General features: G+C 41.0%; 1 protein-coding gene across 1 annotated transcript; it reads left to right on the top strand.

Annotated features, from left to right (window-relative positions):
* Positions 1-359: 359 nt before the first annotated feature.
* LOC311020096 (alpha-2-macroglobulin-like) lies at positions 360-21,897 on the top strand. Its single transcript, XM_084019931.1, has 36 exons — positions 360-486; positions 589-769; positions 908-1,064; positions 1,867-1,919; positions 2,427-2,447; positions 3,023-3,188; positions 3,271-3,355; positions 3,447-3,597; positions 4,915-5,032; positions 5,139-5,248; positions 5,347-5,514; positions 5,696-5,923; positions 7,379-7,442; positions 7,570-7,715; positions 8,490-8,639; positions 9,419-9,565; positions 9,683-9,776; positions 9,885-10,053; positions 11,123-11,348; positions 11,761-11,887; positions 12,029-12,150; positions 12,242-12,293; positions 12,587-12,670; positions 12,940-13,116; positions 13,874-13,949; positions 14,240-14,396; positions 14,578-14,652; positions 16,325-16,487; positions 16,570-16,757; positions 17,257-17,469; positions 19,506-19,624; positions 20,900-20,990; positions 21,084-21,152; positions 21,236-21,341; positions 21,533-21,574; positions 21,859-21,897. Exons 1-36 carry the CDS (start codon positions 401-403, stop codon positions 21,861-21,863), a joined length of 4,386 nt encoding a protein of 1,461 aa, XP_083876057.1. The 5' UTR covers positions 360-400; the 3' UTR covers positions 21,864-21,897.
* Positions 21,898-25,336: the final 3,439 nt, after the last annotated feature.

Raw genomic sequence — 25,336 nt, 5'->3', positions numbered from 1 at the left:
CATATTGGAGATGGAAAGTACAATAATGTGACTCTGATATACAGAAAGCGACAAATATCACATTTCCATTTGAACAGCTGGAATAAAATCTCTCTGAACTTTGAACCTCACCAGATTAATTCTCATATATTCTTATAACTGAAGTCAGCCTCATATGTTCAACATGATGTCTACAAATGTTTAACTTATGGGATACCTGGAACTCAAACAGAGGGATTGCATGATGAGTGAGTGAGTCATGTGTGTGTGTGTGTGTGTGTGTGTGTGTGTGTGTGTGTGTGTGTGTGTGTGTGTGTGTGTGTGTGTGTGTGTGTGTGAAGCGGGGGTGGGTTTCTCCATCAGAGGCTATATAACAGATGCTGACTCCGGATCATTCCACTCAGGACCATCTCTGTCAGTCATGGGTAGTCCTGGGATTCAGATGTGGACGTGGACACTGTGTGTTCTCTTCGGCTGGATGTGTGTGGATCGAGCTGTGGCTGGACCGTAAGTGTACCTTACAAGCATGTGGTGTTTTTTTGCAGCATACTCTGGTGCGTTGCAGTTCCATCCAGTGAGCGCTCTGCTGTGTGTGTTGTGTGGCTGCAGGCAGTACATGGTAGCCGTTCCTGCAGTACTTGAAGCCGGAGCTGACACCCAGTTCTGTGCGAGTCTCCTGCAGCCCAACGAGACTCTGCTCATGACCGTCACGCTGATAACCCAAGAGGCCAACACAACCCTCTTCACCCATATGACCTCTAAAGACTTCCACACCTGCACTCAGTTCAAGGTGAACTCTCAAGATACTTTGAAAATGTTTTTTGAATAATATAACATAATGTATGATATAAGAATCTTAATGGGCTTACATAACGGTTACGAAACAGTAAGAAGCTCTCTGTGTCTAGATAATGTTTTTCTGTCCCAGGTTCCTTTAGTGCAAAATGAAAAGGTGGAGAAGTTTGAGGTGGAGGTACAAGGTGACACATTTTACTCAAAAGAAGTAAGGAAAGTCATGATCAAAGTCTACAGGCCGAGGACATTCATCCAAACAGACAAGCCCATCTACATCCCAGGACAAACAGGTAACCCTACTCTACCATACTGCATAGATTTGACAAGTAAGTGGGATGTGCATGCAGCGTGGGGAGAAAACACACTGCCACGATGTCATCACATATTGTAAACGGACATTTTTCAGGATTTAAAAATAAAGCGCCTTGCATGTTTAGAAGTGAACGTTATCCTCTTCCTGAAACGTTTTATGGCAGTCTGTATGATTTGAGATGCATTGCTTCTAGCGGCCTCTTTGGCGATAGATGGAACTGCAGGCGAGCCTCTGGGACTCATCTTCCTCGTACATTGACGGACCGGTGGTCGACGAGGGAAGGCGTGTCTGGTTCGTGAAGGAGATGTCTTTGCGGACGCAGCCAGCAGCAATTGAAATCGCTTCCCGCTAGTTGGCTAATTCAGGCTACTTCCAGCTTCTTTATTATTATAGTGCATAATGGATCCTGTTATATCCTATGTGTTTTAGTAATTCAGCCCCTGTATATAAACAGGAACTGATCGTAAAGAATCGGCCTGTTCCCAACCGCAGTGATTGACCTTTCCTCTATGTTTAGTTTACATCGGCTTTTTACGCGCGCTTTCACCGTCGTACCAAAACACCGATTTTATTGGCCAGCATCAGAGTAGTTCATTTGCATATATTTGCATGAAACAATCTGATTCGCTGACAAGGAAATTTCAATATTTCATTATCTATGATTTCTCACAAACATGATAGTAATCATGCCATTTGTGAGTGGACAGAAGGTCATTGTTACTCGTGTGTTTGTATGAGTATCAGAGTTGTAGAAGACTCATCTCTCTGATTTCTCTCAGTGCAATTCAGGGTCGTCACGCTGGACACCAAGTTGAGACCTGCCAATGAGCTGGTGAGTCTCCTTCCTTTAGATCTCATTCATGAACTAGTATGAAGGATACTGATGAATAATGGTGCAGGTTTTAAATTTGTGTAATGAAGTGATTGACAAAGCAGAGCTATGTTTCTAATCAACTCCTGATGAACATGTTGAACATAATCACCGTGGAATTGGTATTAATGGTGGAATTATACTAAAGGTTAAATACTAAAACTATGTATGTATTGTTTTTTGTTGTAGTTGTTTTCGTTGTTGTTGTTGTTGTTTTACAACAAACTATTAATCCGAATGAGAGACATGTCTTTTTTTTGTTAATATATCTCACACATTTAATATTTTCACATCATGAATATTAAAGCTGTAGTTTGTGTTGGGATCTGCAGTAAATACTTATTACCACTGAAGCCCTTTGTTAAGGAAAGTGTTTCACCTTAATCTAAACTCATAGGAGACAATATGATGGGAGCAAACTGGTCCTTTAACAAACCTCCCTCTTCCTTTTTTCTTTTTGTGTTGCAGTATGATATCATCGAAATGGAGGTAGGACTAATAGCCACACATTGTTACATTGTATACTGGGGACATTAGACAGAAAGATTGATTCATACAGGAATACCTTAAAACAAGATGTTCTTTTATAAATTCAGCATGTAAATCTCTTAAAAACATACAAATACCTTATAAGCTGTCTGGGATGTCATCGTGCGTCATCCCAAACTCTAGCAAATGTTTGACTGTAATTCTGCTATCAAGTTGTGACAAATATACAGTAGGCTATGTACTGTGGCAGGATATATTTTCCACTGACCAGCTGGAGCAAGACATTTATGAATGATGACAGTAAGTAAAGAGCAATAGTGAAAATGAATTATTGACCTTGGAAACTCAAACAATCAAAACTCCATTTTCTTTCTTACCTGTAGTTGTCCCTTATCAAATTAATGTAGTTTGATAAAAAAAAAAAAAAAAAACACTGCTACCAATATATCTGTAATTGGGCACTAGCCTGCCAATCAATGAATCAGGATCAGTTAGACATTGGTTTCAAATAATATTTGGTGATAGTGTAAGGTTTTCTTTAAAAGTACACATGGTGTCTCCACTGACTGTATTAGGATGCTAACAACAACCGGATTGGACAGTGGCTGAATGAAACATCCAATAGTAAGATATTGCAGCTATCTTACGCCTTGAACCCCGAAGCCCGTGAAGGGACCTACCAAATCACTGTGTCGATCGGATCAGAGAAAATAAATCACAACTTCAAAGTGGAGAAATACGGTAAGTTTGTTCGCTTTTTACTGTCCATTCCAATCTATTTGTAATGAAGCAACAAAGCTGATAATCATATTTTGTGCCCCAGTTTTGCCTAAATTTGATGTAAAACTAAGTACAGCTGATGAAGTAAGTATCGAGCAGGAAGAACTCAAAGCTGAAATATGTGCAGTGTAAGTAAAAGCTCTTTACACTCTTAGATAATGAGTCCATTGTGGTGAAGGCTCCTTTTCAACACACAGTCCTCTATGTCCATCTAACCAGGTATACATATGGACAGCCTGTACCCGGCAGTGTTGAGGTTGAGATGTGCCGACCTCTTAGTAACTACTTTGGAGTGGCTCTTATATCCACCCCTGAACATCCGGAGGGAATCCCTGAAATAACTGCCCCGTGCTACAAGGAGACAAAACAGGTAAGGTTGCTATAGCAACCTCTGCTGAAGCTTACATGTCCTCGTACAGAATGTAGATACTGTATGTTGGTTCTCAGTCAAGCAGGTCATGGTGATCCTTGAAGGCTTTGTCATAGTTAACTGGACTTGCGTCAGGTTTTTAAAGACGTTTCTTATCCTCATCCGTGAGGATTCTTCAGTTCTAACTAACTAGTGGGGAGTTTAGATATTTGCAAGGTTGTTAACACTGTGAGAGGCAAGTAAGCCTTGGACCCACCTAGCCCTCAATGACATTGAGTTGTATGCATTTTGGGGGGGATATCCTGGACAACTAAACAACCGTTGCACAACATAGGAGAGCCAGTTCCTCAGGTCATGACTCAGCAGTCCATCTGACCCTCAGACGACCCATCCAACACCCATTCCATGTGAATAGTTCACTTGAGGGCTGGGTGGGTCCAGGACTCACTTGCCCCCCATGATGTTAAGAGCCTCTTGGATGAGAGGAAAAACTTCTTCAAAAATTAAAACTTGTTTGTGAAGCATTAAGGTTAATTTTTCGTCATGGAAATAGTAGTTGACGTACAATTTGACTCAAGCTTACGGCTTTTTTGTGACCTTTGAACTGAATGTCACGATGTCAACCAGCAGATGGAGCTGCTCAACTAAGTAAAGCACCTAAAGAGGGGTACTTTCTGTGACAATATCCCAAAGATGGTCAAAGTTTGTTGTCCATGAGCTGGACCACCAAAATGTGTTAGTCATGCAAGTTTTGAGGGACCAAGTCTCATGGTGATTTTATTAGTGGTCTTTATCCCTAGTGTTGGAAAATGCATTATAGCATTGCAGCAACAGTAGCTTTCTATGTGCTATCACTGCTTTTTTCATCCCTCCATCATTACAACCTTTACATCTTTTTAATTTCAAACATATAATAGAGGTTAACATATACAGGATATCATGAAGCCATATATCATTGTGAAGCTTAGAATACAATCTCTCTGCCAGTCTCAAGAAATACACAATCCATACCCTACATGCAGATACAGATACCGTGATGGTGTCTGCCCAGGTGAACACTGTATAACACGTACTGTTCAGCCATAGATTCAGTGATGTGTGACTTTTATCAGCCCAGTACATTTCCATCTGTGTCGGGAGCAAAGTTGCTACGAAACAAAATGCAGAACAAATGTAAGGAAAGTGTTGTAGCCAGTTTAAAGTGTGAATGGCATGTTTGTATTAAGCAGTAATAATAGTAATGGGGACCTTTTTAAATGTCTTTTTTTCCTTTGTTTTATTTATTTGTGTTTTATCTTGTTTCATTTTACTTTCTAGATGGACAAGAAAGGCTGTGCCACATTTACCTTCATGATGTCAATTTTCACAAAACTTGCACAAAAAGCGCTGCAAGATACACTAGCACTCAGTGTCAAAGTGGAAGAGGAGGGCACAGGCAAGTCTAATGATACATTACATTTATTTAAATATTAAATACAATCGATATATTGAAACAATATGACATACATCACATTGCTGTAACATCAAGGCTTCGTTTCCAGGTATTACACGCCCACAAGCGAGGAGAATCCGTATTTCATATGTTCTTGGAAAGCTGTCCTTCACTGACACACCCAAGATTTATGATCAAGGCTCAAATGTGGAGGGGAAAGTAAGTGCATGTGGTCCTCACCTCTTCAGTGTGATTCTATGCACGGTGTTACTGATGCAATGTGCATTCTCACTGACGCAACGTTGTGCCTCCAACAGGTGAAAGCAGTGTATTACAACAATACGCCCATTGCTGACATGGCAGTGTACCTGTTTGAAGGTGAACGGTGGTCAGCACGTCGACTGCAGAATCTCACAACTAACAGCGACGGCGTCGCCACTTTCTCATTTAGCACAGCCAACCTCAACGGGGACATCCTCCTCCAAGTGAGTAAGGAGTAGCGCTACAAGCTGGAATACAATATCTGAACCAATTCATGAAAATGAGAAGGCAGTTCAAAGCAGAAATGGTTTCTCAATGCAACTGACCAAGGTGCCACCATCGTAGCTTAACGTTTGCTTTGGCTGTAAAATCTGAAGCTTCCTTCTGTTTATTTCTGTTCTGTAGGTTGCCAACACGCCAATTCTGGGCTACACCAATAACAGAACGCCATACTATGAGGCTGGAGAACACACAGTGTCGTTGGCCCAAGCTCCTTCTCCTCATACTCAAACAGTGAGCTCCCTGGAGGTGAAGAAGAAGAACGGAAGCCTTCCCTGTGACAAAGAGGAAGACATCTTCATCCACTACACTGTAGTGGGAGAGGCCCAGGGCTCTGTGGATGTGATGTATCTGGTGAGTGCTGGGTGGTTCTCTTCCAGAGACATGGGGACAATGCTTTCATAATACATCATATAACCAACATCTGGTTGAAAGGAACACACGGTGGTCAACTTGGTACATGGTCCGGCTGGGGACAACGAAGCCATGTTACCCAGGATGCTTTGTGTTTTGGGGCTAGCATTTTAACGGACTTTGTTGAGTGATAGTAGGGAACATTACAGTTGTCCTGGTTAATTGCTTAGAGCACAAGCATTGCGCAGGAAAACCTAAAACAACCTCCAATCACTACTTTTATCTGAATATTAGCAATTGGGCACATCGAGATTAACACTTGGAACGAGTACAGCTGGGGAGGGCACTATATAACTCAAGTGGTCCGAGAGAAAACTAGATCTCTTCTTAGCGCTTTTCAGACTTCAGGAAATCAAGCCTGTGATGGGAAACTTTGGCCAATCAGGTCATTTCGGAGAGACGCTGTTCTGTTCTACCAGTGCAGACTGGTATTCCACCTTGGCAACAACCTCCTACCCTGCAAAGTAACCGGACTTACGGAGTTATCCAAAACAATCGGACAATATGGGCAAAGTGCTTCAGAGATGTTGCTAACGGATTAGCCTTATGTTAACCATATAGCTGTAACTTATAGGAAAAAATGTTCTCTGCATCTCTGAAAAGCTTTACTGTTATTATATCTAGCTAGAGACTCGAATCACAGTGTGAGGCTTTACACACTAACAAGTTAGCAAATATAACATTGCAGTATTTCTCAGAGAATTGCCACCACAGCATTGGGATCGCATCAGGATCAGGGTGATGAGTGTCTAGTACTCCTCCAGGTTACTGCTGTATGTCTTGGCCCGAGCTCGTCTGGTGGGAGGGGCTTCAGACAGAGAGGCGAGAGCTGCAGAATGAAGGCTGTTATTTACACAAATATGCCTATCCTGGGTTACCACTTGAATTACAAATGTGCTGAAATGGTATTGTGGAATTTTTGCCCAAAAATGCCAAAAAACATAGTCCCTGCCCCAGCTAGAAACTGTCTTAACCAATGCAGACTAACTGTTAGGGGAAAGTCATAAATAAATAAAAATGATGCAAGAGAATGAAATATAATATTTTTATTCCATTTTGCAAGAATCAGTGATTAGATCCAAGAGAATCTGTTTAAATATATGATATTTGATGTGAATATGATTGGCCAATCCAAACCTTTCCTCTTTTACCTAATCATTGCTTTGCTAAACTCTGACAGTTTAGTGAAGCCAGAGACCCCAAGTAAAGTCTATTTGCATATTGACACTTGACCCACATCTCTTTTTATAGCAACCGTGTTTTAGCCAAGCACACACTTATTGATGTTCTACACACTGATCCTTTTACATACAATCATATAAACATATTCCACTAAGTACTTAATAACATGGCAAATAACCACTAATCCATTGTAATCTACTGTAAATTCCCCAGGTTTTAGCCAGAGGAGCCATTGTCAAGCAAGGAGTTCAACGGGTTGAAGTGCAAGATAATTCAGGTGAGCACCTTGAAGTGTCCTCATTTAGTTTAAATGAGCATTTACAAATGCACTACATCCTTGTTTTGATCTATGGAGGCAAATAAGAGGCGATTGTGGTTTTATAACAGTTGGTTTGTTGTTTCAGTAAATGAGGGTGAGGTGTCCTTTAAGCTGACAGTGTCTCCAGACATGGCAACAGAAGTCCAGGTTGTGGCTTACACCATCCTCCCCAGTGAGTCTGTGATCGCCCACAGTGCTGACTTCCTCACGGAGAAATGCTTCGCTTCCAAGGTCAGTATGAGGGGAAACCTGAGCCTCACCCGTACCTGTTGAATCAAAATGTATATCAGTGGTGTACAGGCGGCAACCTCCGGTTCTGAAAGGTCAAGTCAAATCTGAAGTGCCTTAAACTGTCATTCTCTCTGCTGGCCACCAGGGGGCGACTCCTCTCTGGTTGTATAGAAGTCTATGAGAAAATGGTCCTACTTCTCTCTTGATGTATTATCTCAGTAAACATTGTAACCATGAGTTTATGGTCTCAATCTCTAGTTTCAAGTCTACTTCAATCCAGCATGATGTTCATTTAGTACTTTATGGTCCATTTAGAGTCAAAGAGAGCTGGGCTACCATGGGATTGACAGGTTATTTCCAAAGCGTTGCTACCACGCTACCATTGCAATTAGCTATTAATATTACTGAAAGATTATGTAAAGTTTACCTTATCTATTATCTATTATCTACCTTTATCTACTATCTTATCTAGATTGTTACATGCAAATGTAGAATAAGTGCAGCATTGATTATTGGTATCTGGGCTCTAACCCCGTCCCTCCCAAAACATACAGAGCAGGGAGTGGGAGATGGACATGAATAACACATTAGATACAGAGCTCCAGTAATCACTCTGTGTGCATGGCGTGAGGTCATTCTAATGTTCCTACCACCAATATAAAGTAGGCTCAGTGAAAAGGTCAGTGATGTGTATGTTTATGTTGGGTGGGAAAGATCTTGATTCTCATCTGGTCCTAATGTCCAGAGGTGTGATGCTTCCTCTGTGCATGTCAGGTGTCGCTGGAGTTTTCTCCATCCTCGGCAGTCCCAGGAGAGGAGACCACCCTGCAGATGACTGCCCCGCCCAACTCTCTGTGTGGTGTGAGTGCTGTGGACCAGAGCGTGCTCATCAAGGAACCGGGACAAACTCTGAATGCAGACAAGGTAGCTGCTGAAATCAACCGCAAATAGCTGCATTCATGAGTTCTGCTCCCTCTGCTATATCTGTTCACACGTTAACGTCACCATCCATGTAGAGGGTAAAGTTAGTTGTCTGCTGCTATTCCCTTGTGTCATGGCCTACAGACGGTTACTGATTACGTTTACATGCACAGGAGTTGCAATAGTCAAGACAATATTCCACTGAGCTGTTTTCCATGGTAAATAATAATGAATATTCCACTAATATTCCCATTTGAATCCTGCCACCCTCTTTCACTCCTTCTTGAGAAGGTTGGTGTTGTGATGCCTATCCAAAAATCTGTTGATATTTTATAAAGTTTTTAAAAGTAGGGTCTGTTTCTGCTTACAACCAGAATTGTGGGTTTTTCTTCCGGGCATGTATCTCTGCAAATCTCTATCGCTATCTCTGGGTAGCTGCTTCTGTACACCTACTGTACAACAGGGATCTAACTGTAAACAGGCCAAAGGCTACTTACATGACCCCAATCAAATTGCAATATTGTTGTATTTGCAATAATAGTGGGATATTAATGTGCATGATTTGTGCATGATCGTGTAATACAGCTATTCAAATCCAGCACAATAATGATTGTGTTATTTTTACGTTATGATCACACTAGTGAGGCTAGGAAGAGCCGGTTTCATGGATGAAGACGTTGTTTTGACAAATATCATTTACATCCAGGTTTCACAGTAAAAGGCTTTCATAGCACAACAAACATTTGCCAGTTTCTATCTTTAAACCATACCTTTCTTTTCAGATATTTGACTTGTTGCCTGTCAGAAAATCAACCTACATTCCATATCAAGCTTCAGATCCTGTAGAATGCTTACATGTGAGACCGAGGAGATACATCATGCCTTACCCCAACGATAACCACAGGGATGATGCCTTTTCAGTTTTCCAGGTACTTCCTGCACAAACATGAATGTACAATATCTTCATAATGTATATACTTATGTGTTTTTGTGTTGCACATATAATCATTTTTTGAGTGATGCCTGTATGTTGCTGTATTGTCTAGAATGTCGGGATGAAGATGGCAACAAACCTGGTTATTAAAGTGCCCTCATGCCTCAAGTACAAAGGAAGAGAATACCACCAGGGGCATGGCTATGGTGACTTATTTGTTCTATCGAGCGACAAAATATTTGCCAGCATTAAAACAGGTTATTGTGTTTTTACTTTCCTCTGCTTCTGATGGAATATTTCTGCTTTCATTTCAGGTATTAGTTTAAGATATCATGCTGTTCCTAACGTAGCCAGAATGGACACACCAGTCATGCTTGGTAATGCTCCTGGTGGTATTGGCGGAAGCTATGATGAAGGTACACCAATAGAGACAGTCCGCACTTTCTTTCCTGAGACCTGGATATTTGACCTGATAGAAGTGGGGTAAGTGGTTTGCTCATCGAAACGTTTTATTTTTATTTAACCTGATTGCTCAACGACTCATATTGTGATGCTTAGAAAAATATATTTTACGGTTTCTTTAATAATGACTGTGTTTGGGAAATAGTCTATATCGAGTTGATTTGCATTGTGATCGGGGTTAGCACCCAGTCACTTCATTCTATTGGATTGAAGGGGAAGCGATTTGGTGACAAAGCCAATCGCATCTTCACATTAATGAGGAGTTCAACTTGGTGAGTTTTCAGGTGAATATTGTTGGAATCATAGGAGTACATTATGTAAAAGAACAAAATAAATGCGTAAAGACAAATTAAAAAAAATATAAAATAGTATTTATGAGTGTTTTCTCCTATATTCACATGTATTTGTTCAATTATTATTATTTTAATTTATTTTTTTAAAATTAATTTATAGCATTTAAATTAATCTATTTTTTTATGTGAGGAGGAATCTGACTACTCAGCCGCGACGAGAAGGCCAGCTCAGCCCTTCAACAAAAAGCAAAATGAATAAGAAAAGAAATGATATGATTTATATGCAAAACAAAAATAAATAAATCTAAATATTTAAATAAATACAGAAATAAATTAATAAATCAATGAAAATGTTTTTAATTGTTCTTTTATATTAATCTTTAAATTTACAAACGAATAAAAAAAATCTTTTTCCATGTTTCTAAATTGACTTATATATTGTTTTTGTTTATTCATATATATATATATGATGATTTATTATGGCACACCGACCTGCATTGTGCATGTGTGACTTAATGATAATGAATATTGTTTTGAATATTGCTGGAATCTGTTCTGTAACATAGAACCCTGTATTGCTGTCATTTTTGAGTGACAAGAAGTCAAGAACAGCAGCAGGAGAACCATTTAACATTTGCGCATTATTTTTAGGTCACAGCAAGTATAATATGGCATTTTACTGTCAATAAGCCAATGCATTAATCATATTCTCGTCATCATTTTCTTGCATTGTTTTTTGATGAATGTGAATCCTGCCAGTCTGCTTCGAATGCCTCTGTGTGTTTCTGCTGATGCAGCGAGTCTGGAACGCAGGACGTGCCCCTCACTGCCCCGGACACCATCACCACCTGGGAGACGGAGGCTTTCTGTCTGTCCCCTCAGGGCTTCGGCTTGGCTCCTCGGAAAGAGATCACCGTCTTCCAGCCCTTCTTCCTCGAGCTCAGCCTGCCCTACTCCATCATCCGGGGGGAGCACTTTGAACTGAAGGCAACCACCTTCAACTACCTGAGCAGCTGCATCCGGGTAATGTTTGGACATGAACTAAATGCTAACATGCTGCAGTTTAGCGGTGTAATGTTTATGTACCACCTTATGCATGATCTCCACTGCATGGGTTGGCTCAACTCGACTCCCTTTTGGTACCAGGTGGTGCCAAAAAAGTAGTTTTTCTTCTCAGGAAACACCGAGTATCTTAAATATGCATGAGCTGGAACAAACAATACATTTAATTCTATATCCAAAAGATTTTGGATATAGAATTAAGAATATATCCATCTCAACTCACTCATAATAACAGACTTACCTGTTCTTGGAAATGTTTGATAATATTCTTCAGTCAGTTTTCAAACTTGTGCAAGATGTGCCTTTGAATGGTCAACATGGTGAAGCATTGTGCTGCACTTTTTAAATATATGTTGTGTCTGTTGGGTCACAGGTCACTGTGACTCCAGCCCACTCCTTAGAATACAACCTCACCCCCCTCTCTGGTGACAAATACACATCCTGTTTGTGCGGCGGTGAGCGCAAGACCGTCAGCTGGACCATGGCCCCTGAAGTCTTAGGTGAGAGTTAGCATGCACACCGGTGTGAAATGTTAAAGGCTTTCCGTCTCTATTAAATCAGTGAGATCCACCTCGGTGACAAAATAGTGCATACATTGAAAAACCTCTGAATTTTGTATCAAGTTTGTTAATCTGTTTTAGGGGTCGTGAACGTGACAGTGACTGCCGAGGCCGTGGCGTCCCACGCTTCATGTGACAATGAGATCGTGAGTGTGCCAGACAGAGGTCGTATCGACACGGTGACAAAGTCTCTCATAGTAAAGGTTGGTACCTTCAAACAAGATGATGGAGTAAAGGTAAATCCATGAATCAGATAGAAACATGAGAACTCACATGATGTCCTTTCCCTCGCAGGCCGAAGGAACTGAGATGACAAAGTCCTACAACTGGTTGCTCTGTCCAAAAGGTCAGACTGTTAACCCACGCATGTGAAACTGTTTGAAAGTGGACAGCCCAATACTGTAAATGACGTAGACTGCATGACAAAAATGGAACAGAACCTTCCATGACTAATGCATGGTAGCGTTTGGTTTCATTGTGAGTGTGTCTAAGACTAATTTATTGTCAATACGTTCTCTCGACGTAGTGGAACAACGGCCAATGTCGTGGCATTGATCTTAATTGCAGTCTGCCCTGATTCAATACATAATATGCTGACCATCCACGCATCTAAATGATGTTTGTTCTGTCTGCACACAGGAGAGGCTTTGACTGAGGAAATAGACATACAACTCCCTGAGAATGTGATTTATGGATCAGCACATTCTTCATTATCAGTCCTGGGTAAACGAATGCATTCTTTTTTCATTTTCATTTCAACAAACTCAAAGTCATCGCTCTCTCACATGAACTGAGATGGAAGTTGAGTGTTTTTGTGTTGTATTTATCAGCGGGAAAGAGCAAACAGATTTAGTATAATGGAGAAAAATTGTACTGCAAATGTAAATAGTTCTCAAGACATTAACTATGAGCTGATGGATAACAGAATGCTTGTGGGTGGTATAACAGCATACACTACATATGCGTTGCATGTTGGGTCCTCATGAGTGCAGGTGACATTCTGGGTCGAGCCATGAACAACCTGGATGGTCTGCTGCAGATGCCGTATGGATGTGGGGAGCAGAACATGGCGCTCCTCGCCCCCAACATCTACATCCTCCAGTACCTGGAGAACACCCACCAGCTCACCCCAGCCATCAAGGACAAAGCTACTAAATACCTGAGTAGTGGTGAGTCTGACGCTGGTCTAGGGTCAGTTCACACCGGAAGAGCAGCATCACGTGATGCATGTGATGTTTTCTGTAGAGAATCTCTGTCTGTCTGTCTGTCTGTCTGTCTGTCTGTCTGTCTGTCTGTCTGTCTGTCTGTCTGCTTGCAGACAAGACGTGGAATAAATACGTAATAATAATAATAATAATAAAAACACAATCACAAACAGCCGTGACACAAGGATATAGTGAATGGATTTTAAAATCAATTTGATCACGAGGAGGTGAATTGGGGGAATATCTGTCCTCTGTGATCTCCATCCTCTGTGACCTCTGTCCTGTTTGACCTCTGCCCTCTGTGACCTCCTGTGTACAGTCCAGTTGGTTAACTTGGCTGTGATTCCATGAAAGAATGTGACTCTTTGCATCAGTTTATTTGACACTGTCGATCACAGTCTGATACTGGTTGTACAAAACATACGCAGATTGCATTACCGCTCGACAGGGCTCATCATTCCAGTTATGGACTACAGATTAGGGTCAGCCCGTGGTACCCACCAGAACCCCCAGACCACCTGGGTGACCTTGGTTTCATTTCATTCCCCTTTCTCTCCGTCATGTCTCTACTGTCAGCCGTCCAGTAAAGGAATGTTCCGTAGAGATGTCATGAAGACATTTACTCAGATCTTGAACTCATCTTAACTCCTACGAGATCTGACTGTGTGTGTGTGTGTGTGTGTGTGTGTGTGTGTGTGTGTGTGTGTGTGTTGTGCTACAGGCTACCAGAGACAGCTGAACTACAAGCATTATAATGGTGCTTACAGCACCTTTGGTTCAGGAACGGGGAACACTTGGTGAGAACATTAACCGTGTTGTACAGTTTTCTCTTTACACGTAAGAATAGATGTGATCATTTTAGAGCACATTACTGCAAAGATCAGCATGTTATGGAAAATGTGATTTGACTTGTTCTTAAACCATATTATCACTCCTAGTAAGTTATACACAATACCAATAATGTGCTGTATGAACACAAACAAGTATTTCTAATGAATTCATGAAGTGTTATGTTTCGTATATTGTGGTGATTATAACACACATGTATATCATTTAATGTCCAGCTTTGTCTTCATATCCTCCTCAGGCTGACTGCGTTTGTGCTGAGATCCTTTGCCAAAGCAAAGTCTTTTGTCTACATTGACCCGACAAAGATTGAAGAGTCTATGACTTGGCTGGAGAATATGCAACGAGAAAATGGCTGTTTTGAACGGTCAGGAAAGCTCTTTAACAACAGAATGAAGGTCAGTAAAGTCTCTCTGGAGTTTGTATGAAAAACCACTGATGGTGACTGAAACTAGAGAAGATTGTTAATTTTCACTGAACTGCATTTTGCTGCAGCAGTTAAATAAATCATCTGAGTTTGCTGAGTCGGGTGGAGGTGCAGCGATGACCCTTCTGTCTGTGTTATGCCTCCTCTTACAGGGCGGGGTGTCTGATGAAGTGACTCTCAGTGCCTACATCACTGCTGCCTTCTTGGAGATGAACACATCCATAGCTGTGAGTAGAACCAATCATTTCCTTGACACCACATAGACCAACCAATCACTTTTACACTGATAAGAAAGAAAGAAGAACTATTATAACAATTTATTTTTAGACATTGTTTTTTTTGTAAATAAATGTAAATCTTAGTTTATCTAGTTGAAATGTGTCACGTACTATTTCAGTACTCACTTGGTGTCGTAAAAAGAGCAATATTTATTTCAATAATACACTCATTTAACTTTAAATGTGTAGCATGGCACCACAGATGACTGGGTTGTAAACTGTTGAAGGAAAGCGTCTCTTTGTCAAAATAGCAAGTAAAGGAACATTAGTCCGTACTATGCAACCCATCTAGTTCATTTTCAGGTTTGATCTTTTGTGTGAATGTTAGACATATTGTTTTGTGTCAAACTAAGCAATCATTTATCCCTACTAACACACAATATGACATGCACTATTACATTCCATAGCTGGCTACTTTTATTTTGAAACTAGGAAGAGTTTGACGAAACAAGCAGCTCTGCTAACTGGCTAAGGTTAGCATCTAAGTTACATTTAGCAGACGCTTTTGTCCAAAGCGACTTACAATAAGTACATTTGTCAAAAGAAAGAAACCACAACATATCATTGTTGTGAAGTAGAGGAGTGAAGTGCTCGCTTCGGGGCGTGAGGTTTGACCCGTGTTTGAAGGTAGATGGGTGCCGTTCCATTGATGGCCCTGAAGGCCAGTGTCATCGTCTTGAATTGGATGCATGCTGCAACAGGGAGCCAGTGGAGGTCACGGAGGAGGGGGGTCACATGGGAGAATTTGGGTAGATTGAAGACACTACCAACGCAACGTATTCTCATGAATTTTCGTATGGAAACTTATGAAAAGTTATGTACAATTTTTTCGTGTATTATCCTAAGAATTTTGAAATGACACCAGTGCGCATGCACGATTCCCTGCAGTGAAAAATGGCTTCCATTCCTTTCACTCATAATGGAAAATGCAGCATAATTTTAAAGCTGTTTCGGCATTAAAGTATGTTTTAATGACATTCCTAGCGAAAAATATGCATTTTGTTCTCATATTAATCCTTCAGTGAATGTATATGATCTTTCGTTTGTTGGTTAGGGTAAAAGGTAAGGTTAGGGTTAGAATTGGAGGAGCCTGGTATCGAACCAGCAATCTTGCAGTCACCAGCTAAGCCCCTCTACCTCCTGAGCTAAACCCCCCAAAGGTTATGGTCAGGTTTAGGCCTGATGGTCTCTAACTACCAGCATAAAGCGCATTGTTTACATGACGACGGCTCTGTGTAATACGTAGGAAATCATACGGAATTATCGTGCTTTACTTTTCGTACTTTTTAGTACGAAAGCTGAGTGAGAGCAGCCTGACCAACGTTACCAACTGTAGCGCAGACAGCACAGAAAAATAGAAAATGTACAACATCCAAAGCAAAGCTGGATAAAAAAAGAGACTCGCTCCTGGTCATTTGATAATAAGGTTGGTATATCTTTGCTACCACTTCATCGTTTAGGTGGTGGTGCTGGTTAGTACTCCATTCCTGTCCTATTTCCACTACCAACCTCCAGTAGTATTGCCTCAAGCTCTTTGTCTCAAGTTTTGCTGAATACAGACAAAATAATGATTACATTGAATTAACTTGCTATGTCGATGATCTATTCAAATGTGGTCTAGGATCCAGTGGTGAATAAGAGCCTGTCTTGCCTCCGTGAGTCCATCAGTGACCTCAGCAACACCTACACTACAGCCCTGCTGGCATACGTCTTCACCCTGGCAGGAGACATGGAGACACAAGCTCACCTCCTGAAGCACCTTGACACTGTTGCATTAAAGCAGGGTGAGTCATCCTCCTCAAGAATCCTTCTGGCTTCATTACTGTGAATGGAGCTCACCTTGTGCCTGTTTGTGGCTCTTTTTAGGAGGTTTCCTCCACTGGTCTCAGACTGCGAAAGATACGTCCGCCTCTCTGTCTGTGGAGATCAGCTCCTATGTGCTGCTGGCTAAACTCAGTGCCTCTCCCACTGCTGAAGACCTGGGCTACGCCAGCAAAATCGTCCGATGGCTGACAGGCCAGCAGAACTATTATGGAGGCTTCTCCTCCACACAGGTACAGCCGTCAGCTTAAAGTTGCTTAAACGTACAGTCTTCTGGGACAAATGAACAACCAAAGTACGTTGAAGTGTGTGTGGCTTGGCTGTGACCTAATACTGAATCTTAACCATGTTATCATTGTCTACTTATCATGAGCTAAAAATAAACTTTGACGATACATTTTCAGCCTAATCATCTGAAAAATTCAAAATCACATAATTTAAAGATGCATGGTTTTCATAGGGCAGCAACTTAACCAGTACCTCAGCAGTGTAGTGTTGGTGATGATAGCACACATAGGACAGTAGCAGTACCACAGTAACTACGATAATACTATGCATTCTACATTTCTTAATTGATTTCTGTATGAAAATCAACTTTAGAGAGACCTGCTATTGATAAAAAGTGAACTCCTGTATGTGAAAGCTACTGCATAAACAAAAGTCAATTAATTTCCACTTGTATAAATGCAAGCACATAACGTATGTGTTGTTTTTTGGTGATTTGTGCTGTAGGACACAGTGGTGGCTCTTCAGGCTCTGGCTCTCTACTCCACTCTGGTGTTCAGTCCAGAAGGTTCAAGCACAGTGCTGGTCCAGTCCCCCAGTGGACAGCTGACATTTGATGTGAACCAGAACAACAAGCTGCTCTACCAGGAGAAGCAGCTGCAGGACACGACAGGGAAGTACAGCCTGGAGGTGAAGGGCACGGCGTGTGCTGTAATGCAGGTCAGTGGTCACTGTACACCACCGCAAACTGCTAATACAAGCAGCCCTCATGTGAGCAGGGTTAAAGTGCCATATCTCCAATGTACCTCCACCTGCACTATGCTTTGTCCAATTACTTTCAATTCACTTTTAGCCCCAAATCACAAATACAGCATACAATATCCCCCGGTCTTAATAGGGTTAAGGCAAGGCAAGGCGACTTTATTTGTATAGCACATTTCATACACAAGGCAGACTCAAAGTGCTTCACATCATACAACAAAGTGAGGAAAAAGAATTAAAAGAAAATAAAGGCAAATTTAAAAATGCATTACAGAAAGAAAGGAGAATAAAAACATATTTGCAATAATTAAAAACAGTGCAGACATTAAAAGATTTAGCAGAAAGCTATGGTGAACATAAAAGTTTTCAGTCTAGTTTTAAAAGTGGTCAGAGTTGGGGCAAGTTTTACATCTTCAGGAAGTTTATTCCAGCTATTTGTTGCATAGTGACTAAATGATGCTCTCCCGTGATTGTTGTTTACTCTGGGAATCACTAACAGATTGGTCTCAGAAGATCTTAGTGGTCTAGAAGGCTTATGTAGTGGGAGCATATCAGTGATATACTTCGGCCCTAGACCATGTAGTGATTTATATGTGAGCAGGAGGATTTTGAAATCAATCCTCTGACATACAGGGAGCCAATGTAAGGATTTAAGAATTGGTGTAATGTGCTCACATTTTTTGGTCTTTGTAAGAACTCTAGCAGCAGCGTTCTGAACAAGCCGGTTAAAAGTTGAGGTTGTTTCTTGTTTAAAAATCAGATCCTGAAAGGGGTTTTAATAATAAGCAAATATATCTAGATACAATTTTTGTGCTTTTAATATTCCACTCAGGGGCAGAAGAACTCATTACTCAATGTCTTCTTTTAATTAAGAAAAGAGGCTAGTTTTCTTCATGAAGTTCATTATGGCTGTCTATTATCCATGTTTCTAAGTATTAAATAAGGACTAATTGTCCAAGTCCTCTTGTTCTATCTCCAATTAGCACTTTTTGAATTTGAATCCAAAACTTGAGCTAGTCCAGGTGGTTGAAAAGGAATGATCAGATATAACAACATGTCATCTACATAAGGTCAAACATTATGCCCTAATACCTTCACATCTATCTTCTCATAGCCAGTGACTCCAATGCCAGGGTAAAAAGAAGGTGCAGAAGAAGTTAAGCCATAAGACATATACGTTGTTAGCAGTAGGCTATTTGTTAATATTTAGTGGGAGGAGCCTATTTGTTCACCCACGACTAGTGAATGCACTATGATTCAGCACCAGTGTTATATACACACCATCCACAGCACAATTATGCTGTGTTCACACCAAACACAAATGAATGCTGGGTGGCGCTAATGATGTGAAGCTGATATCACAAAAATACACTTTGGAAATAAATGATTACCGTTCAGGGGGAAAGGACAGAATGGAATGCCTCATATAGAAATCACCTTATTTACTGTACTTTAATGTGCTATTCATTCAAATTGAAAGTTTATGCTTTTCATTGAAAATAATATTTTGACCAAATCTAATTTTTCAGAAAATCATCAGAAGAATTTCCAGCTTTGTCTTTGTATATACAGTAGATTTGTATATAGATTGGATAAATATTGTTTCACAAACATATATGTGCACATTCTCTTCCCCAGCTATAGAATATTCAGAAGTTAATTATCAACCCTATATCTGAATTTGTATTAACAGACGATAAAGACAATAGATTTGACAGTAACTCAATCAACCAACCTTTTTTAGGGCGTGTCCTGGAACAGAGAGAGTTTTATGCTGTACAGATTGTACAGCATAAAACTACAGATTTGTGATTTGGGGCTATATAAATCAAATTGAATTGAATCATGGTTTGATGCTTAAATGCAGCAACAATGACACTTCTCAATTAATAATTCCTGAGCCTACATTTCATCAAATTACAGAAAAGAACATTCTTGAGATTGTTGTTTTCTTTTCATGAATATTAAACTTCCCTTGTGTATGTCTCTCCTAGATTGCTCTTCGCTATAACATCCCAACTCCTGCTGTTGTCACCACTCTCAGTGTCGAGGTCAAACCAGAGGCCTCTTTGACCAGCAAAACATCTAAACTCACTCTCAACATAAAGTCCCTGTAAGTAATTAACATGCACGTCCATGTTACAGAAGATTCAACGGCGTATTAAGGCCACTGTAGGAAATTTGTGACTTTATTACGATGCTAACAACCTGCATTTATGCTAGCTAAAATCCTATGAATGTCACATTTATTTTTGTAATTAAAACATCACGTGTGGCAATGCCTTGCTAAGGTTCTTAGGCTGATGGCTGTTGATGGTTATTGTTGGTTAATATTAAATGATGCCAAATTCACCTTAATCATCTTATGGGTGTGTATTGATCGTGCAGTTGGGGGTAATAATTCATTTTATTTATGGGCGCCTTTCTAAACACTCAAGGTCACTGTACAAAATCAAACAAATAAAAACAATTAGAGCATCAATCAAACATTCTTACCAGCAAGCAAAACATAATAAAACAGTGTGCAAGGAGTATTTGAATTAAAGGGAGTAGGCTTGTCTGAATAGATGCAGTATGTTAAGTGAGATTTGAAAGTGGTAATGGAAGTGGAGTGTTGGATGTCATGAGGCAGAAAGTTGCAGAGGTGGGGGGCTGAGCGACTCAATGCTCTTGACCCCATGGTGACCAAGGCGAGCAGGTGGGAGGATGAGCTGGATGGAAGATCTTGATATGGAGGATCTCGTGAGATACTGAGGATCAGGATTGTTGAAGGCCTTGAATGTGAGGAGAAGGATCTTGTAGATGATGCGGTATATTATGGGGAGCCAGTGGAGTTGCTGCAGGACATGTGTTGTGTTATGTGACTGATGGGGGGGGGGTGTTCTAGTAATGATACGGGCGGCAGAGTGTTGAACCAGTTGTAGATTATGGATGGATTGTCAGGTGAACCAAAAAGGAGTTTCAGTAGTCCAATGGTGATGTGACCAGGGTGTGAACTAGAATTTCAGCACTGCTGGGGGAGAGAGATGGGCACAGGTGGGAGATGTTTCGTAGATGGAAGTATGGTGATCGAGTGACGTTGATGTGGGACTGGAATGATAGGGTGCAATCCAGGATGACAATGGGTAAATACTAGCGGAAGCTTTTACTTGTTGTTCTAGCAACGGCAAACATCCGGTCAAGCAACGTGTTTACTTCCTCTATGACCACTATAATAAAGTAGCAAATTTGCTTTAATACGCTGTCCTACACAAGAATACTGACATTTTTAACAAATGATCCTCTATCTACCAGCTTGAACTAAGTAACTTCCTAAGCTGGACATGAGAGAAATGTTCACAACTTAGCAGCAGGGTAACATCACCTTTGTATGATCCTTGCATTACAGGTATAGTGGAAAGGAGAATACCACAAACATGGTGATCCTGGATATCAAAATGCTCTCTGGATTTGTCCCAGAACCAGAGTCCTTGAGGAGGGTGAGCTATTACTGTCCTTAACCTTCAGTAGAAATGGAAAGGTTTTTCATGTGTAGTTGATGAAGCACCCAGCTGATTATGGTCTCCTCACAGCTCAAACGTGCCCTGCTAGTGGATCGTGTGGAACTCAAGGACGATCACGTTGTGGTGTACATACAGGAGGTAGGAGACATTCAGAGTGAGGAACCAGAGATGATGCTCTTCAGATCGGTTTCTGATGGTGCTGTCTGCTTTTCTTCCAACAGTTACCAAAGGACATAGCCATCAACCACACATTAGAGCTCGTACAGGAGCACCCAGTGCAGAACCTGAAGCCAGCCGTGGTCAAGATCTATGACTACTACCAGCCAAGTAAACCTTCAACATCCTTTACAGAGACCACAGAGACAGATACCATGTTGTGAAAACTCTGTATTAGAGCTGTACAACAGCCTAAACCTTTATCACAACAGTCATTTCTAGTGTTAACTGCGATTGAACACATGAAGCAATGTTTTACTCATTTGTATTTTCTCTTCTTTATCTTAATTTTTTCCTCTCAGGTGACCACGATGACACAGAATACATCTACCCTTCTGTAGCAGGTATGTAATAACACACAGGAGCACTACCACATTTCTGAAACAGGTCATTTCATGGCCAAGAACACAAAAAGCTATATTGAGTTGAATTGGTCAGAATCATTACATTTACATTACATTTACATCACTACAATCACTCTCACAAGTATGTAAAAAAGATTTTGGACATCAATGAATTAATGATTATAAATGTTCCAGTTTCTAAGCTTAAACCAAATTAAGCAGACAACTGATGAGTCTGTAAGACTTTACAGTGAATGATCATTTTTTTATTTGATGTTTTGCAGGTTGAAGAGTGAATATCTGTCAGACTTCAGGACTGTCACATTTGAAGTACTTTAACACGATGTCTGTTTGATATTCCACCACAATCTCTGACAGCTATGTAACTACTGTACTTGGTTGAATGAAATCCATGGTGGACAATAAAGTAACGTGATGTGAATGTTCCATTTTAAATTGGTGTTGAATTTTTCCACTCATTTCTGCTGTTTATTTATTGATTGTGTTTCATGGCCCAGAGTGCTGTCATTGTTGGTATAGTCCAGCTTTGCTAGCCCCGTCTCCACAGTAGAAGGTCTGGCTACAGTATATCACATCTCCGGGATCGGGGAAAATACCGCTCTGTATTTCTTTCAACCAATCACAATCGTGGGCGGTGCTAAGCTTCAGAAGCCGCTGTGGTGCGGCAGCAAAATAGTGTCGGGAGGAAACTTGTTAGGATTGAACGTCAAGCCCCGTCATTAACATGTCTGATTCCCCGCAAGAAAACTGCATAAAACCTTCAAACATGTATGTGGACAGTGTGACGAGAAGTTTATTAAGACAAAAGAAAAGCATAATTTGTATTTAATTAATAGTGTCTCTCTACTGAGATTGGCACGTTTGCATACAAAGTAAATTTGAAGATGCAAATAGATGCAAATCTTTGAGTCGTACACTCAAAATTCTAAAATTTTCAAATTTTAGGCAAATTCACATAATTCTCAGTTCGTGGCAGCTGAAAAAATTTAAACTCCAGCAATGTTCAATATTTGTACATTTCTGTATATTGTTATCCTCAGAGGCTTGCACTCATGGAAACAAGTTGGGAACAGAAGCATTCATTATCATATTAGTGTCACTGTGATCTCTCTACCATGACATAGTGACAGTTTGCTAGAGTAGAGCTATCTAGGCTTGCAAAAACCTTGGACTGTTACCTAATCTGATGTCTGAGCCGATCCCAGCTGTCATAAGGGGGCTGGCATGTAGAGACAGACAGGTAACCAGTCTCTCAAAGGGCTGACATGTAGAGACAGACAGGTAACCAGTCTATCACAGGGCTGACATGTAGAGACAGACAGGTAACCAGTCTATCACAGGGCTGACATGTAGAGACAGAGAGGTAACCAGTCTATCACAGGGAGACATGTAGAGACAGACAGGTATCCAGTCTATCACAGGGCTGACATGTAGAGACATACAGGTAACCAGTCTATCACAGGGCTGACATGTAGAGACAGACAGGTTACCAGTCTATCACAGGGCTGACATGTAGAGACAGACAGGTAACCAGTCTATCACAGGGCTGACATGTAGAGACAGACAGGTAACCAGTCTATCACAGGGCTGACATGTAGAGACAGACAGGTAACCAGTCTATCACAGGGCTGACATGTAGAGACAGACAGGTAACCAGTCTATCACAGGGAGACATGTAGAGACAGACAGGTAACCAGTCTATCACAGGGCTGACATGTAGAGACAGACAGGTAACCAGTCTATCACAGGGCTGACATGTAGAGACAGACAGTTAACCAGTCTATCACAGGGAGACATGTAGAGACAGACAGGTAACCAGTCTATCACAGGGCTGACATGTAGAGACAGACAGGTAACCAGTCTCTCACTGGGCTAACATGTAGAGACAGACAGGTAACCAGTCTATCACAGGGAGACATGTAGAGACAGACAGGTAACCAGTCTATCACAGGGCTGACATGTAGAGACAGACAGGTAACCAGTCTATCACAGGGCTGACATGTAGAGACAGACAGGTAACCAGTCTCTCACTGGGCTAACATGTAGAGACAGACAGGTAACCAGTCTATCACAGGGCTGACATGTAGAGACAGACAGGTAACCAGTCTATCACAGGGCTGACATGTAGAGACAGACAGGTAACCAGTCTCTCACTGGACTAACATGTAGAGACAGACAGGTAACCAGTCTATAACTGGGCTAACATGTAGAGACAGACAGGTAACCAGTCTATCACAGGGAGACATGTAGAGACAGACAGGTAACCAGTCTATCACAGGGAGACATGTAGAGACAGACAGGTAACCAGTCTATCACAGGGAGACATGTAGAGACAGACAGGTAACCAGTCTATCAAGGGGCAGACATGTAGAGACAGACAGGTAACCAGTCTATCACAGGGCTGACATGTAGAGACAGACAGGTAACCAGTCAATCACAGGGCTGACATGTAGAGACAGACAGGTAACCAGTCTCTCACTGGGCTAACATGTAGAGACAGACAGGTAACCAGTCTATCACTGGGCTAACATGTAGAGACAGACAGGTAACCAGTCTATCACAGGGAGACATGTAGAGACAGACAGGTAACCAGTCTATCACAGGGAGACATGTAGAGACAGACAGGTAACCAGTCTATCAAGGGGCAGAAATGTAGAGACAGACAGGTAACCAGTCTATCACAGGGCTGACATGTAGAGACAGACAGGTAACCAGTCTATCACAGGGCTGACATGTAGAGACAGACAGGTAACCAGTCTATCACAGGGAGACATGTAGAGACAGACAGGTAACCAGTCTATCACAGGGAGACATGTAGAGACAGACAGGTAACCAGTCTATCACAGGGCTGACATGTAGAGACAGACAGGTAACCAGTCTATCACAGGGCTGACATGTAGAGACAGACAGGTAACCGTCTATCACAGGGCTGACTCCACACAGAAGGAACCAGAACCGGGACTCGGACCCAGGACCCTCTCTCTGTGGGGCGACAGTCCTTTGATTCTACGAGTCGCCATGGAAACCGGGAGAGAGTTCGATATATTACTTTGTGTTTATGGAGAAAAGGAGCTCCTCCTTAGGCAGAGCAGCATAACTGCAGCAAAGGAGAGACAGTCAATTGGCTTCGGAGGCAATTACTGCCTGAATGAAACACACACTATTACTATCATCATATACATACAGAAAATAACTTTCTTTGGGACTGTCATTCAGGTAATTTACAAATGAACATAATGCTATATCAGATCTTCATGACATGAATATCCTGGTCAAAATAATTCAAAATCATGATATTATCACAATATCCAAGGAAAATTTGAGGGACAAAAATACTGAGCTGAATCTCAGGAATGGGTCACCTTGCCACCTGATCAGTCACTGTCACTGATTTGGAGCACCTGTGAAGACAAATATGTCTTAACTGCTGTGTAGATTGGGTAAGGAACACATTGCAGCATTGACTTCTGATTTTGTGTCAAATGGGTTTGCACTAAAATATATTTAATTTTGAGTTTGAAAAATTAAAAGTTAAATGTTAAAACTGTACTAAAACATTTGGAAAATTCATGAAATTAGACTTTCTTTATTCCATTTAAAAGGCTTAAAAATGTATTGGAAATGTTTAATTAAAATGTTTAATTAAAATGGTAACTTTTGTTTCTCTGTCTTTAAAGGTTAACAACCTAATTCTGAACAGACCAATCAACTGAGAGAGCCAAAATAAAAATAAAAATGATT

The sequence above is a fragment of the Eutrigla gurnardus genome (genome assembly GCF_963514095.1).
Source record: "Eutrigla gurnardus genome assembly, chromosome: 10".
NCBI lineage: Eukaryota > Metazoa > Chordata > Actinopteri > Perciformes > Triglidae > Eutrigla > Eutrigla gurnardus.
The sequence above is the reverse complement of the archived record's forward strand: the minus strand, read 5'-3'. Positions and strand labels throughout refer to the sequence as shown.

Coding starts and splice junctions, on each gene's coding strand:
- LOC311020096 (XM_084019931.1), top strand. CDS start 401: ATGGGTAGTCCTGGGATTCAGATGTGGACGTGGACACTGTGTGTTCTC. Junction 2,448..3,022: donor ATGATATCATCGAAATGGAG/GTAGGACTAATA, acceptor TGACTGTATTAG/GATGCTAACAACAACCGGAT. Junction 3,598..4,914: donor GCTACAAGGAGACAAAACAG/GTAAGGTTGCTA, acceptor TTTACTTTCTAG/ATGGACAAGAAAGGCTGTGC.